Source organism: Onychomys torridus, chromosome 5 (genome assembly GCF_903995425.1).
Source record: "Onychomys torridus chromosome 5, mOncTor1.1, whole genome shotgun sequence".
Taxonomy (NCBI): domain Eukaryota; kingdom Metazoa; phylum Chordata; class Mammalia; order Rodentia; family Cricetidae; genus Onychomys; species Onychomys torridus.
The window spans coordinates 6,834,650-6,849,830 of NC_050447.1; the positions used below are offsets into that span (position 1 = coordinate 6,834,650).

Here is a 15,181-nt window from a genome sequence, read left to right on the forward strand (position 1 = left end):
CCCCGCCCCTCAGGCGCCCTCCCGCGAGCTGGGGAAGTGAGAGGCCCCGGCTTTCTCTCTCCGGCTTTCCTCAGTCCTCGGCGTGGGGCGCGCGCAGGGGGCGCAGGCCTCGCTGAACCGCAGGCGGCCGGGCGACGCGCGCCGGCGGGGCTTCTCCTCGCCTCACAGCGGTCGGGACCCGGAAACTTGGGGCGGCGACCCCCGGGCTCTCCCTAATTCGCTCTCGCGGCCCGCGGGCGCGTGTCCCTCCGCGGAGGCGGCCGCGTGCCGATGGCCATGCACTAGGCAGGGCTCCCCTATGCGCCCGGAGAGCGCGGGCCGCCGCCTCGGGCCGCCGCTTCCTGCCGCCGCTCGCCGTGTCCGCGCCGGAGCTCGAGCCCGAGCCGCAGCCCGCCCCAGGCCGGGGCGTCGAGCCGCCGGCGGCGAGGCCATGTGGGGCTAGTCCGCGCCGCGCACCCTGCAGCGGACCGGCAACATGGAGGCAGCCGTCGGCGCGCCCGACGGCGGGGACCAGGGCGGCGTGGGGCCGCTCGAGGATGCGACGCCCATGGACGCCTATCTGCGCAAACTGGGCTTGTATCGGAAATTGGTCGCCAAGGACGGGTCGTGCCTGTTCCGGGCCGTGGCCGAGCAGGTAAAGGACCGGGGCCCGAGCGGGGCGGGCCGGGGCTGGGTGCGACACGCCACCCGCAGCTGTCGGGCCGCCCACGGCGGGGCCGGCTGGCGTCACAGCGGCCCATTGTAACGTCGGCACGGGACGGGGTTGAGGACGGCTCGGGCGGCCTGCTCGCCGCGGGGAGCCGGGGAGCGGGGGAGCCGGCGACGTGCTGCTTCCGCGCCGTGTTCCGCCTTCACCTGCGCGCAGCCCGTAGCAGCCCCAGGTTCGCAGCAGCTCAGCGCGTGTGTGCTAGAGGAGGGCTGCACCCAGTGGGACGGGTGGACCACATTTTTTCTGCTGCTGGACTTTGGAATGTGGGGTAGTCAGTCTCTGCGGTGTCACGCGAAGCAGGAGGCCAACTTTGGAGTTGAAGGAAAGCAGCCTTTCTGTATAGGGTCTTCTCAGTGACTGTCTGAGTAGAACCCACGCAAAAACGGGGTGGGAATCAGAGAAAGTGTACTGAGAAATTCACTCTTCTAAAAGTCTTTTAATAGAAGGACGGTATTAACTGGGGGGTTCAGGCTAGGCACATCTCCCTCCCGTTTTTACCTTCGCTAATGGTTAAAATGGTTCCCAAATAGGCCCATTTATTAAAGAAAAGAGAGATAAAAAAGATAGCAGAGGAGTTCCAGGGAAGAATACTCAGGATTTTCTGTTTGTCCGAAGGAGCTCTGGTCTCCATGTTACAGCCATATTGTAGGTTGCTGGGTCACCACAAACCATCCTGTATTTGAAAACTAGCTGCTGAAGTAGGTGGATTAGAAAATGTTTCACAGTACTGCTGTGTGTGCATACCGTTTACAGTTTGCTGTCCTTTGGCCTAAACTGGAGTTTTTATGATTTAGTTTCGTTTTTCTCACCTTTGTGTGTGTGTGTGTGTGTGTGTGTGTGTGTGTGTGTGTGTTAACTAGCTTTTAAGATTTCTATTTTACAATCACCAGGCCATGTACTTTTCAAACATGTGTTAAGTATAGAACATTTTAAAACAAGAGCCTTGCATGCTGGGCATGTGTGGTGGTGCACACCTTCAATCCCAGCAGAGGCAGGCAGATCTGTATGAGGCCAGCCTGGTCTACGAAATGAATTCCAGCACAGTCAGGGCTACACAGAAACCCCATCTCAGGGAGGAAAAGAGAGAGAGAGAGAGAGAGAGAGAGAGAGAGAGAGAGAGAGAGAGACACACACACACACACACAGACAGACAGAGACACCCTTGCATTGTGTGACAAGTATGTCCATTCTCTGTAATACTTTCCAAACCAACATAGCATTTTCAGTTTGTTAAGACATCTCTCATTTTCAGAAAATTAGGAAGCTCCAATGTGGGTGGGTGTGTAAACACCCACCCTAGTCCTTACTGTTAGTAGGTAAACAGTCTGCTCCGTTTGTGAATTTTCCAGATGGAAAAGGTTCTGCTTTCTTGTCTCAGCCTTTTTGGACTCCTAACACCTCTAGAAGCAGAAGAGGCGAAGTGAAGTCTGTTTAGACAGTGTTAGTTTCAGCAAGCTTGTGTAGGAAGGAGGTAGAGGTTAATGTTTGGAGTTGAGTTATCCAGGTCCTAGTTAAATTGAAGCGCAGGGTGTGTTCTGTCTGTGATGTATGCCACGGATCCTTGGGGAATAGAATAGAAGCTTGTGAGGGCTCATTTGTGCACATTGAATGGGCAAGAGCTAGTTGCACTGCGGACTCACTGATATGGGTAAGCCCCATTTTTGGGTCACAGGATTTAGGTTAGTCATCAAGGAACTACCCTTTACAAATTTGGAGACTTACTTTGAGTACATTGAGCCTAGCTTTGGGGAAGCTCAATCATTTGGTAGATATGGACTAAGTAATGGTGAGAAACAATGCATTGTTGACCTCTGCTATCTTTTTTAAATATGTAGAAAGGATTTGTTTTGGGGAAATTTTTTTCTGGTAAAAATTACAATAAATATTTTTAAAGAGTCAAGCTGAATAGCAAGCAGTCTTGAGATGAGACTTCCTGCCCCTTCAGATTACCTGATTTAGATAGGCTCTTCCTTTTTTTTTTTTTTAAACACTTGTGGATTTGGGCCTGCAGGAAGCCTGACCTGAATCAGCTTCTAGCCATGGAGCTAAAAATAGGGCACTCTTAGAGGACTTGCTAAAACGGTGTCTCAGCCTTCCCAGTGTTTATCACTACTTTGTCTCAAAGCCTCCACCTCTAGCCTATTTTCATGTAGCAACATATCAGACCATTAGAATTTTGAGTGTCCAGGGACTTTGAGAAGTGATTTGCTGTTTGCAGTTTCATTTCTTCCTTCATTGTTTGGCTGAGTAAATTAACAATATCCTACACTTATGGATATTGTGAGAGTTTTGCATCTGAGCAACAAGTTCAGATTGATGCCATGTTCTGAAACATTTGTTAAAAGGAGGGAAAAAAAGATATTCCTGATAACTCTTACTGATGAGCAACACGCTTTAGTAACTTCTGTCTGCCACCTGTTGTTAGGTGAATGGCTTTAACACTGGAGGCGCTTTGCTTATGGCAGGAAGGCCTATCGGATGACACCGTGCCTCACTCATATTAATAATGTTTGATTCATAACAGTGTCTCATGTAGCTTCTAGGAAAGATAGCTTGCCAAATGTAATTTGTTGAGATGGTAAACAGTTGGTGCTTTTAAAAATATGTGGATGATCCTTGTGATGAAGGAAGCTTAGAGTGTATAATGCTGTTTTTTAGTAGTGTTCTAAAACAGAAAGGAAGGTTTACCTAGTTAAGCTGAAAACCAGGTGGTAAGTTGAAAAACTACCCTGAAGGAGTGCATCTTCAGTCTCTTGGCTTGTCTGTTAGAACATACTGGCTATCGGGAAGTTGCATCTGTGGGTTCTTGTATAAATGAGCCCTGGCTGTTATCCGAGAGAGGTGTAAAATGTGCAGCTGGTGCTTCTCTTCTAGAATTTTCCTCAGTTTACTATTAGGGTGATTAAGTTGGAGTTGCATGTAACCCTTAAAACTGCAGGAGGTCTTCATAGTTTAAGGTGATAAGTTATTTCAAGTGTGTATGGTTGATCATATGGAATGTGGATTTTAACCTTGAACTTTGGGAGTACTGGGAATACCTTTATTTGAGATAAGTATTAATACAAAGTAATTTTACTTTATTCTCTTTAAGCATGGTGAAAGTATTAGGGATTAGCATTTGATAAGAAATTCAGTTTATTTCATTTCAGAGCTCAAGTTTTGATAAAAGATAAAATTCCAGTGATTTTTTTTTTTTTTTTTTTTTTTTTTTGAACTGATTGTTTAGGGAGGCGACAGATGAGAGATCTGAACTACTTTTTGGTTGGTACTTTGATTTCATTTGTGTTTGCCTTTGAGCATGCCACTGTGTGTGTGTAAATCAGACATTTTGGGGAGTTGCTTCTTTTTCCTTCAGGTCTTGGGGCTCAAATTCAGCAAAGTTTTTTTTTTTTTGTTTGTTTGTTTTGTTTTTTTGAGACAGGGTTTCTCTGTGTAGCTTTGCACCTTTACTGGAATTCACTTGGTAGCCCAGGCTGGCCTCGAACTCACAGAGATCCGCCTGGCTCTGCCTCCCAAGTGCTGGGATTAAAGGCGTGCGCCACCAACGCCCGGCTAATCGAAGGTTTTTTAATAGCTGAGCCATCTTGCTCCCCTGAGTTTAGATCCAAGAGCAAATCCACAACCTCTTGGGATGTCATTACTCAGTTTAGCATGGCTGCCTGTTTGGTTGTATTTGAATTTTGTAAGCCTAATAAACAAGTTACACATAATTATTCTGAAACCATAGTGGGCTTACATTTTCAAATAAGGCTGTTACTGAAGAGAACTGTTTTTTCCTTATGGTATTGGTGGTTGAACAAGGGCTTTGGATGTGCTAGGTGATCTACCATTGAGTGCTTTCCCTAACTGTTTTCCAACCCTCCCCTCCTTTTCTTTTCTTTTTCTTTTTTTGAGACAGGGACTCCCTGCGTAGCCCTGGTTGTCCTGGAACTCTTATCTGTAGATCAAGCTGGCCTTAAAGCCAGAGATCAGCCTGCCTCTGCCTCCTCAGTGCTGGCACTAAAGGTGTGTGCCACCACATCTAGCTCCAATTGTTTTTCACCCCCCCCCCCAATATAATTTACTTATTTGTATTTTATGTGTGTTGGTGATTTGTCTGCATGCGTGTCTGGAACATGAGTTACCGATGGTTGTGAGCTGCCATGTGGATTCTGGGACTTGAACTTGGGCCCTCTGGAAGCGCAGCCAGTGCTGTTAACCACTGAGCCATCTCTCCCCAGCCCCTGTTTTTTTAAATTATTTTGAGACCAGTTCTCGCTCAGTTGCTTGGACTGGCTTTGAGTTCACTCTTAGTAGACCAGTCAGGGCTTGAACATGGAAATATCCACTTCCTAGTAGCTGGACTCTTAAGTCCGTACCACCAGGTTTGGCTCTTGTTCTTTCTTATAGTAAGCATAGGATGAGCTCCAGCGTTCCCTAGTAGGAATTCTATTCTGCTTTGTGAGGAACAAAATTACTGTAGAAGGTTGGCAACAGAGAAAAGCCTCTTAGGTACAATAGTGTCCTCAAAGGAGTGATCTTAATGACCTCAGGAGAAATAGTGACACGTTTTCTATATATAGAATGATATGGGGGTGGCACTGTTGTTGCACACCTTTAATCCAGTACTCAGGAGGCAGAGGCTGCCTGATACCTGGGTTCAAGGCCAGCCTGGTGTACAGAGTGTGTTCCAGGACAGCTAGGACTACACAGAGAAACCCTGTCTTGAGTTGTGCCCTTCCCAATGACATTAGACTGGTAGAGTAGTATTTTTATATGTTTTAGTCACCATTCTATTGGCTATGAAGAGACACCATGACCAAAGCAAGTCTCAGAAAGAAAGCATTTAATTGGAGGTCTGCTTACAGTTTCAGAGATTTAGTCCCTTATCATCTTGGTGAGGAGCATACAGGGCGGCTCTGGAGCAGTAGTCGAGAGCTACATCTACATCTGTAGGTGGGAAGACATGAAATGCCGAGCCTGGCATGGCCTCTGAAGCCTCAAAGCCCGCCCTCAGTGACACACTTCCTCCAAGGCACACCTCCCAATTCTTCTAATCTTTTCAAATAGTGATCAGGCATTCACATATATGCCTGTCGGGCCATTCTCATTCAAACACCACAGTACTCTTGTCATAGTGCTCGAGGAAGAGGTTAGACTAAGTCAAGGTTAAAAAGTTTTCGCATATTTTGAGTGCATGAGAAGGCATTGGCTTGTAATGTAAGTCTGTTCCTTCACAAAATGCTTAGCGACGGGTTGCTTTTGTTTCAGGTGCTGCACTCCCAGTCCCGCCACGTGGAAGTCAGAATGGCCTGCGTTCACTACCTTCGAGAGAACAGGGAGAGATTCGAAGCGGTAATTTTTGAATTCATTTTGACCATTGGAAATGTTCTAGTGCATATTTCACAGTGTATACTTTTAAGTAATTTTTTATTGAGAATTTCATAAATGTATACATTGTAATTTGATCATATCTATTCCCCTTGGACTCACCCCCAATAAATTGTACCTCATAACCCACCAAGTAGCTCCTTAGGTAGTGTGGGGTCTTGTGACCCCTTCCCATCTGGGTTGAGTTTGACTAGGTCTGTTGTGTGAGTAACCATGGCTGCTATGAGTCTGAGTAAACAAATTTCTCTTGTAGAAGACAGCATTTCATAGCACTCCTCTCCATCCGTGAAGCCCTGTTCTTTCAGTCCTCTTGCGGTGGCTGGTGGTGAGGAGCTGGGGCAGGTGTTCTTCTAGGGCGGTCACTCACAATTGCTTACTCTCAGCACTTGGACAGGTTGTGTCTCTGTGCTGCCCTCTGTCCACTGCATAAAGACGCTTCTCTGAGCCAGTTAACAATACAGATGCATGGACACAAACAAGTGTGTAATCCAGCACTTGGAGGCAGAGGCAGGTGGGTCTCTGAGTTCAAAGCTAGCCTGGAAATGTAAGTATTAATAAGGCAGTCTGATACATTTGATGTAGCAGAGCCAAGTGCAGGCTCACCCAGAGGGCCTGTGGCCTCCCTGGCCATGAGCTTTTCTGGTGGGGCAGGTCTCATCTACATCAGAAAGCAGTTGGTTACCCCAAAACAGTCATGCCTCTGAGGATCGAACCCTGGGCCTGCGCTTGCTAGGCAAGCACTCTACCGCTGAGCTAAATCCCCAGCCCCACAGTCATGCCTCTTTTGGAGCAGTGGGTACCTTTTGCCTGGCAGGTCAATATTGTAGCTTACAGGGTTTGGGCTAGATGAGGCCATGTATTTCCTCTCCCAGTGGTCGACCTAACACCTTCTTACATTGTGAAAGCTAGCCAGCAGGGAGAAGGTGTCCCAGTCAGTTCCAGCTTGATTCCTCTTGTGTGCTCCAATCAAAATTTGTGGTGTCTTCAACAGTAGGATCTTGCCATCTAGTTCTGGTGCGCAGTGAAGAGCAATGGCAATAATAGCCTATGTTCTTTTGGGGGGCCTCTGAAGCCTCCTCACCAATGACTTATAAGGAGATACCTACTCCATGCCTGCTACTGAGAATTTCATTTAATAACCTTTATCTTCTGGGAGCAGAATTGTCCACCATGTATAATAGCTCCTTTTAAAATAAACTTAAAAAACATTGTATTACAAAGTAGGGCTTGCTTAAAACACACACACACAGTTTTTCACGGCAGGGTTTCTTTATGTAACAGCCTTGGCTGTCAGGGAATTCCTTTGTAGATCAGGCTGGCCTCGAACTCACAGAGATCCTCCTGCCTCTGGGAATGCTGGTAATAAAGGTGTGCACCACCATGGCTGGCTTTCCATAAGGCTTTTTAATATATGTGTAGTTTTGGTTAATCTACCCTCCACCCCTTCTTTGTTATTCCTTTGCTGTATTTCCACATAAACCTTTTACCTCCATTCCCCACCTCTTTGAAGTCACTTGTTCTACAGTCCCTTTTCCCTTAATGCTATTCTTTTCCTGACTTCGAGTCCTGTCTTAACTTCCTGACTTCTACAGACACCCAGAGTTAAACATAACTACAAGCTGGATATTAGTGTAGGATGTATATATATTTAAACGTACTCTGTTGTGATATTTTCTAGGCTTTCCCCCCATTCATTTAGAGAGGTTAATGACCTAAGCTTGACCTAAGCTGGGAGCTTATTTGATTTGGTAAGGGAGTTAGGTATTGAGAGTAATAATGCTATCCATGATTGTTAATTAACAATGAGTTAAAAACAAATTGAGACTTAGAATAAAACCATGTCCTGTGTAGTAGTTTTTAATCAAATGGCATTTATAAATGTTAAATTTTTTAGAATGTATTGTAAAATTATGTATCAGAATACTATAATTAATAAAATATAGTAGTGTAGTTTTCTCAGTATGTAGTTGTAGGCATAGTTCAAAGCCTTCTAGCATTTATGAGTTACTGATTTTAAGACTTAGGTTTCTATCCGGGTGGTGGTGGCACACGCCTTTAATCCCAGCACTCGGACTTAGGTTTCTATAAATTGATAACTTTACATGCTATTACCCTACTGACTGGTAATGAATATTGACATTTTGTGAATAAATAAAACTTGAGTGTTCACATGCAAAAGAGTTCTTAGTTTGAGTGTGTTGCTGGTTTGTATCCCTATATTTAAGCCAATTGAGAGCACTGTGTTTTAGGATGAGTAGTGATTCATTCTGGAAGGAGCATTTCCTGCCTGATTAGATGGCTTGAAAACTTGTCTTATTAAAAAGCTGATAATGCAGAACCTGGGGAAATGGAAGGATTAGGGTGTGGTGGTGGCAGTGTAGGGCTGGGAAAGTGAAGTAGTCTATAATATCTGGAGGGAAGACCATGAATTAATCATCATGACCTTGAGATAAAACTACTGATACTAGTTTACATTGTTAGCATTGAACCCTGTATGCCAGACATTGTTTTAAGTGCCTTACATATATTTATTTAGTCAACATAACCTTAGGAGATAAGGTCAGAAGATGAAATTTCCAGTGGAAAAAGGTTCATTGTTGATCATAAGAACCTTCTAGTTTCAGCTGGGTGGTGGCTCACACCTTTAATCCCAGCACAAGGAAGGCAGAAGCAGGTGGATCTCTGAATTTGAGGCCGGCTGGTCTACAGAGTGAGTTCCAGAACACTTATTGTTATACAGAGAAACCCTTTCTCAAAAATAAAAAAAAACTAACCAACAAAACAAAACAACAAAGCCCAAAACAAAATAAAGAAAGACAAAACAGAACCTTCTAGTTTCTTTTGGCAGAATTGGAAAAGGGTTTGTGGGAAGGGATATCCCTTGTTACTAACAGTGTTGAGTATGGTCTGTGTGAGAACTTTGCATTTAAAAAGGAGACTTGCTGGGCGGTGGTGGCACACACATGTAATACCAGCACTTGGGAGGCAGAGCCAGGCGGATCTTTGTGAGTCCGAGGCCAGCCTGGGCTACCAAGTGAGTTCCAGGAAAGGCGCAAAGCTACACAGAGAAACTCTGTCTCAAAAAAACCAAAAAAAAAAAAAAAAAAAAAAAAGAAAGGAGACTCAGATTGGATGCAGGTTTGTGTTAGGATAACACATAGGTTCCAGATGTGGAAGATTTTAAGGATTTGTTTGGTTTGGAAGTAAACATCTCATGGAAAAGCAGCGCCTGACTAGTAGGGCACTTATGTGTGATTATGTGTTAGGATTTAGGACAGTTTTGAAATTTGATAGTATACAATTTATAAAAGGATTCACAATCTAAAGAGATTCTGTGTTTAAGTGTGTCACTCTTGCTAAAGTTAACTAGTACTGTACATTAAATAAAGTTGGACTTCATGGTCGGATGAGAGTTCTTTTTAGCACTTGCCTTAGCTACTTTTCTACTGCTTTGACAAAGCACCACAACCAAGGCAACTTGTAAAAGAAAGCATTTAATTTGGGATTTACAGTTGCATAGGGTAGTAAGAATTCATGACCATCATGGCTGGGAGCATGGCAACAGGCAGAGACAGAGCTGAGAATGGTGTGTGTGGGCTTTTGAAACCTCGAATCCACTCCTAGTGACATACCTCCTCCAAGACCACACCTCCTAACCCTTCCCAAACAGTTCTACTTTTTTTGGGACCAAAAATTCAAATATATGAACCTAGGCAGAGCCATCATTCAAACTACCACAGCGCTTTTTCAAATTTGTATAATGAAAACAAAAAGTGGTTGGATATAGATTGAGTAAACTTATTTCATGACACAGAAACAAAGTAAGCTGTATCATAAAAATCTTAACTGAAATTATCTGATTTCCTATTACTCATCTTTGTGGTTAGGATAATTTCTCAGTTATCTATTTCATTTGCCTATACCCAAATACTCTGAAAGTACTGTTTCGATATTTCTCAGTTCAGAGTGCCACTGTAGGTGGCCTGAATTGCCTTTTCTGTCTTGTTTGAAAGTCTGTTTTGTTTCTTCCAGGCCCATGATGAAATGGCCCCACTTTTCTCTTGTTCAGCTTCCTACCAGGTTGCCCAGCTTCAGTTGGCTAGATTGCTTAGGTCTTCCACACAGTGGTCTTCTTATGCTACATGGGTACTCTCTGTAGTTGCTGCTCCCTGTGTCCATCCACCTCTTCTTACCTTGAGTCTTGAGTCTTGAGTCTTCCTCTTCCTGGAAACCTTTCTCAGCTGCATTACCTCCTTTAAATTATTTTGAATATTTATTGTCCTTAAGGATTTATACAGATACCCATGAGTATCTTTTAATATTGCTGATAAAGTCTAGGTTTGCATAAGTACCCTGTGACTCAAAGTAAACTTTACACAGTAAACCCACTGTTGTTTGGCAAGTATTCCTAATTTTAAAAGATTTTTTTGCTGGGCAGTAGTAGCACATACCTTTACTCCCAGCACCAGGGCGGGGAGGCAGGAGGATTTTTGAGTTTGAGGTCAGCCTGGTCTACAGAGTGAGTTCCAGGACAGCCAGGGCTATGCAGAGAAACCTTGCCTCAGAAAAGAAAAAAAAAATTTTTAAATTTTAATGTATATGTATTTGCATGTATGAATATGTATAACATGTGTTGAGGTACCTTAGCCAGAAGAGGGAACTGGAGATACAGGTGGTTGTGTGCTGATGCATGTGAGTGCTGGGATTGAAAACCAGGTCTTCTGCAGAAAGCAAGAAGTGTTTTAACCCTCTGAACCACCTCTCCAGACCCCTAATATAATTTTTTTTCCCTTGCAGTTTATAGAAGGGTCATTTGAAGAATATTTAAAACGTTTGGAAAATCCACAGGTATGTATTAGTTGTATTTCTGCTTGTGCATATCCAAATATGTATTAAAATTAATTGATGAAAGATTTGGTAGTGTATTGTATGACAGTTGAAGCAACTGTACCCTTTGTGTAGTGCCTAATTGAAAGATAATTGGGCCAGGTGGTGGTAGCACATGCCTTTAATTTCAGCACTCCAGTGGCAGAGGCAGGCAGATCTCTGAGTTTGAGGCCATCCTGGTCTACAGAGCAGTTGGCTACACAGAGAAAAATAAAAAAATAAAGATAATTGGTGCTCTTCCTAGACGTTGTCTTGCTGAGGAGAGAGTCCTGCTTTCTTTTATATTTGTCATTATGACATGGGTATGTATCATATAAGATCTTTAATTACACGGATGATTTTTGGAATGATTTGTTAGGGTGTATGTGTGACTTGGACGAGACGAAGCTTGATTTCTTCTTTAGGGAAATGAGAACAGAGAGTTCTTCTGTTCTACCTACCTTCCTTCTTCCTTTTTCCTTTTGTAAGGGGCTCACTGAAAATCCATGTCATAGAATGTTGACTAAGGATATACAGCTTAGCAGTGTTTCTCTTAGCATGTTGTATCTCAGTCTGCATGTCTTAGGGTTTCTATTGCTGTGAAGAGACACCATGACCACGGCAACTCTTACAAAGGAAACATTTAATTGGGGTGGCTCATTTACAGTTTGAGAGGTTCAATCCATTGTCATCATGATAGGAAGCATGGTGACATGCAGGCAGACTTGGTGCTGGAGGAGTAGCTGAGAGTCCTATATCTTCCCGGCAACAGGAAATTGACTGATAGTCACACTGAGGGAACTTGAGCAAAGGAGACCTCAAAGCCTGCCCTTACAAGCGACACACTTCCTCCCAACAAGGCCAGACCTCCTAATAGTTCCACTCCCTTTGGAATCCATTTATTCAAATCACCGTACCCCCTAAGCCCCAACTGTCATGGAATGTGCAATAGTTAGGAATAGAGTTCTAGTCTAGAGGAGTAGAACTGAAGGAATGACGTGTGTAATCAAAGGGATTTGTTAGATGGCCTTCATGACCTGAGCCCAGTAGTCCAGCAGTGGTTGTTTGAATGCTGAGAGACTGAGAACCTGGTAGCTCTTGCTCTGTCCAAGGTTGGATGCCTCAGCAGTCCCAGTTTGGTGCTGAAGGCCTGAGAGAGTCCTGGTACTTTCTAATCTTCATTTCCTGTCGGAAGACAGAAGAAAGGCAAACTTGGTTCTAACACTAGTGAAAGACGGTAGCAGCAGTGGACCCTGCAAAGACCAACAGTAGACAAAGGTGGGCAGGCAAAAGCAGCACTGATGGGTTTCCTTCCCCTTGAGACTTCTTTATCTCAGGTCTGTTTTGTGAAAGCATTACCTTGTTCTTGGTCCCCACTTGACTTGAGTCTTCCCTGCCTCAGTTGATCCTTCAGGAAATAAACTTAGAGACACACCCAGAGTTATGTCTTAGCTGATCCCAGATTCAATCAAGTTGACAACTAAGACTAACCATCATAAAATTCTTTTAGACATTTCCATCATCTATTATGTAGTTAAAGGTAACATTGGCAGGGGCTGAAGAAATGGCTCAGCACTTAAGAGCACTTGTTGCTCTTGCAAGAGGACCTGGGTTTGGTTCCCAGCACTCATAGTGGCTCCAGGTCCAGGGGATCTGATGTCCTCTTCTGATCTCTGGGCACCAGGCATGTACATGTGGTATACATGCATATATGAAGGCCACATATTCAAATACATGAAACGCAAATCTAAAATGAGTTATATTGGCAAAGGAAAAGGCTGTGAAGAGTGAGGTACCTGTTAAAGGGAGTAGCACAAGAGGAGGGGTGTATTAGTGATTGGAGTATCCATTTGATGGATCTGTAATATCAGTTTCAGTGATTGAGACATCCTGGAGAGATGTAGATATTTCAGATAATCACAATTTCTCTGTAATATACAGAAGGTTAGGTATAAATTAGGAAAGTGCATGTGTTAGGAAATACCAAAGGTTGAATGTTAATAGACCACATCTGCATTTCCAGTTGGTAGATAAGGCTTTCAGAGTGAGTTCACATTTGAAGTCTGCATAGGTCCAAACAAGCAGTGCTTAGGGTGAAGGGCATTCTAAAAAGCAGTAAACACTGAGTAAGGCAGAGCAAGAGAACAGTCAGTTTGTGTGGAACGTGTGCAGGTAAGTAGTGAGAAGTAAGTTGGAGGGCAGGATGGAGCCAGTGAGTAAGTGATTCTCAAAATGTCACCTGTGGGTTGTATCAGCATCTCCGGGTGTGTGTGCTGTAAATGTAGAGTCACTGGCTCCCATCCTAAATCATAAATCCCTAAGGCCTCAAAGCCCGACTATCTACCATTGAAAAGGCATTTGAGGGTTTTGAGGTAAGTGAGAATTGTGACTGTTCTGGTCACGTTTTCCCTGCATTCATCTATCATTGCATATATTTTATTTTCTTTCTACTTGAATTCATCTCTTTGAACTTAGAATTCTCTATGTTGTATTCATTGATACGACCTGGAGGCAAAAGTAATGCCCAGCATTTGTTGCCCGGATGGATAGATTAGAAGCATGTTGTATAAAATGTTACTATTTTGCAGTCCTGAGGATTGACCCAGCACCCAGCACCTGTGCATATTAGACAAAGGGTCTATCAATGAGCTGTATGTATTCCTAGGCCATGGTCTTTTGATGTGGGGTTTACTAATGTAGATCATGTGGGTCTTGAACTTCCTTTATACAGCTAGCACAGGCTGACTTTGAACTTATTGGTTTTCCTTTCTCCTTCCTCACTTTGAGAGTGCTGGGATTTTAGATGTGCCACCACCGTGCCTGGCTGAAAATAGCATGTGGTGGATGAGACCAGAGACATCCATTTCTTATTTTTCGCTAAAACATTTTTATTTGATGCATAATAATTGTCCATATTTTTGAGGTACATTTGTACCTTTCTGTAGGTGTATACAAAGTATAATAATCAGATCTGGTCTGTTAGCATAGCTGTCTCTTGAGTCATTTCTTGGTGTTGGGAATGTTTGCAGTTGTTTTCATTAGTATTTTGAAATACACAGTTAAATGTAGGTGGTTGCAGTGAACGCATGTATGTCTTATCCGCGATGATCATCCTCTCCTTTCCTGCTCTCGGCTCTAACCACAATTATACCTGCATCTGTGAGGTCAGCCTTTTAGTCCCCATGTGGTTGTGAAAACTTAGTGTTTGTCATTGAGACTCATTTGAAATATTTGTTCATTCTCTTTAAGTTTTTGTTTGTTTGTTTGTTTGTTTTGAGACAGGGTTTCTCTATAGTTTTGGCTGTCCTGGAACTTACCCTGTAGACCAGACTGGCCTTTGAACTCACAGAGATACACCTGCCTCTGCGTCTCTGGGATTAAAAGCATGCACCTGGACCACCGCCTGGCAAGAATATTTTTAAAAAGATTTATTTATATAAGTGTTTTGCCTGCACGTATATCTCTCTACACCCTGTATATGCCTGGTGTCTGCAGAGGTCTGAAGAAGTTGGATCCCTTGCAACTAGAACTGCAAATGGTTGTGAACTGCCATGTGGATGCTGGGAACTGAACCTTGATCCTTAAGTGTCATCACTGGGCTGCCTCTCTAGCCCCACAGAGTTTCAGGATAGCCAGGGTGACATAGTGGGACTCTTTACAAAACAAAAACAGAAAAAAAAATTTTATATACAGAAAAATGGATAATTATGTGTAAAGAGAATAACTGTAATATCACTCCAGTCTTAGAGACAAATACCTCTATAGGCATTTTCACTGAATACACCCTAGGCTGTTTTTGAGTAATTCCAAAACAGTTTTCTTCAGATACATGAGCAGACACATTTTCCCAAATGTGGGTTTTTCTTCCTTACTTCACAAGTCTCTTTGAAGATGAAGACTGAAAAATATTTTTATTGCTTTGACATTTTCTAATTTTAAGTGCCCAGTTGATGACCAGTATATATATTTATTGACCGTAAAATTGATAAACAGAGGAGAAACATGTTAATAGTAGTCTTTAAATGACAGATACTATAGGTGATTTTTGCTGACTTTAGCGAAAATACAAAGAAGTATAAAGGGCATTTATTAATTTAATTAGAACTGCAGTATTTCATAATCTTCAGGCTATCATCTATAAAGTCCTGGGCTAGAAAGTGGAGAAAAGGAGGCAGAAATGAGGCTGTGTAAACTGACTGAGCTTGATTTGATTGGGGCAGGGTCTACCTGAAGGGT

General features: G+C 43.4%; 1 protein-coding gene across 2 annotated transcripts in view; it reads left to right on the forward strand.

The window, feature by feature from the left end:
* Positions 1-406: 406 nt before the first annotated feature.
* Positions 407-15,181, forward strand: part of Otud4 (OTU deubiquitinase 4) — a 54,913-nt gene continuing 40,138 nt past the window's right edge. For both annotated transcript variants that reach the window (XM_036187128.1, XM_036187129.1), the window contains exons 1-3: positions 407-634; positions 5,960-6,043; positions 10,877-10,927. In XM_036187128.1, the coding sequence (XP_036043021.1) occupies positions 476-634; positions 5,960-6,043; positions 10,877-10,927 (294 nt within the window). In that variant the 5' untranslated portion in view covers positions 407-475. The remainder of the gene's footprint in view (positions 635-5,959; positions 6,044-10,876; positions 10,928-15,181) is intronic.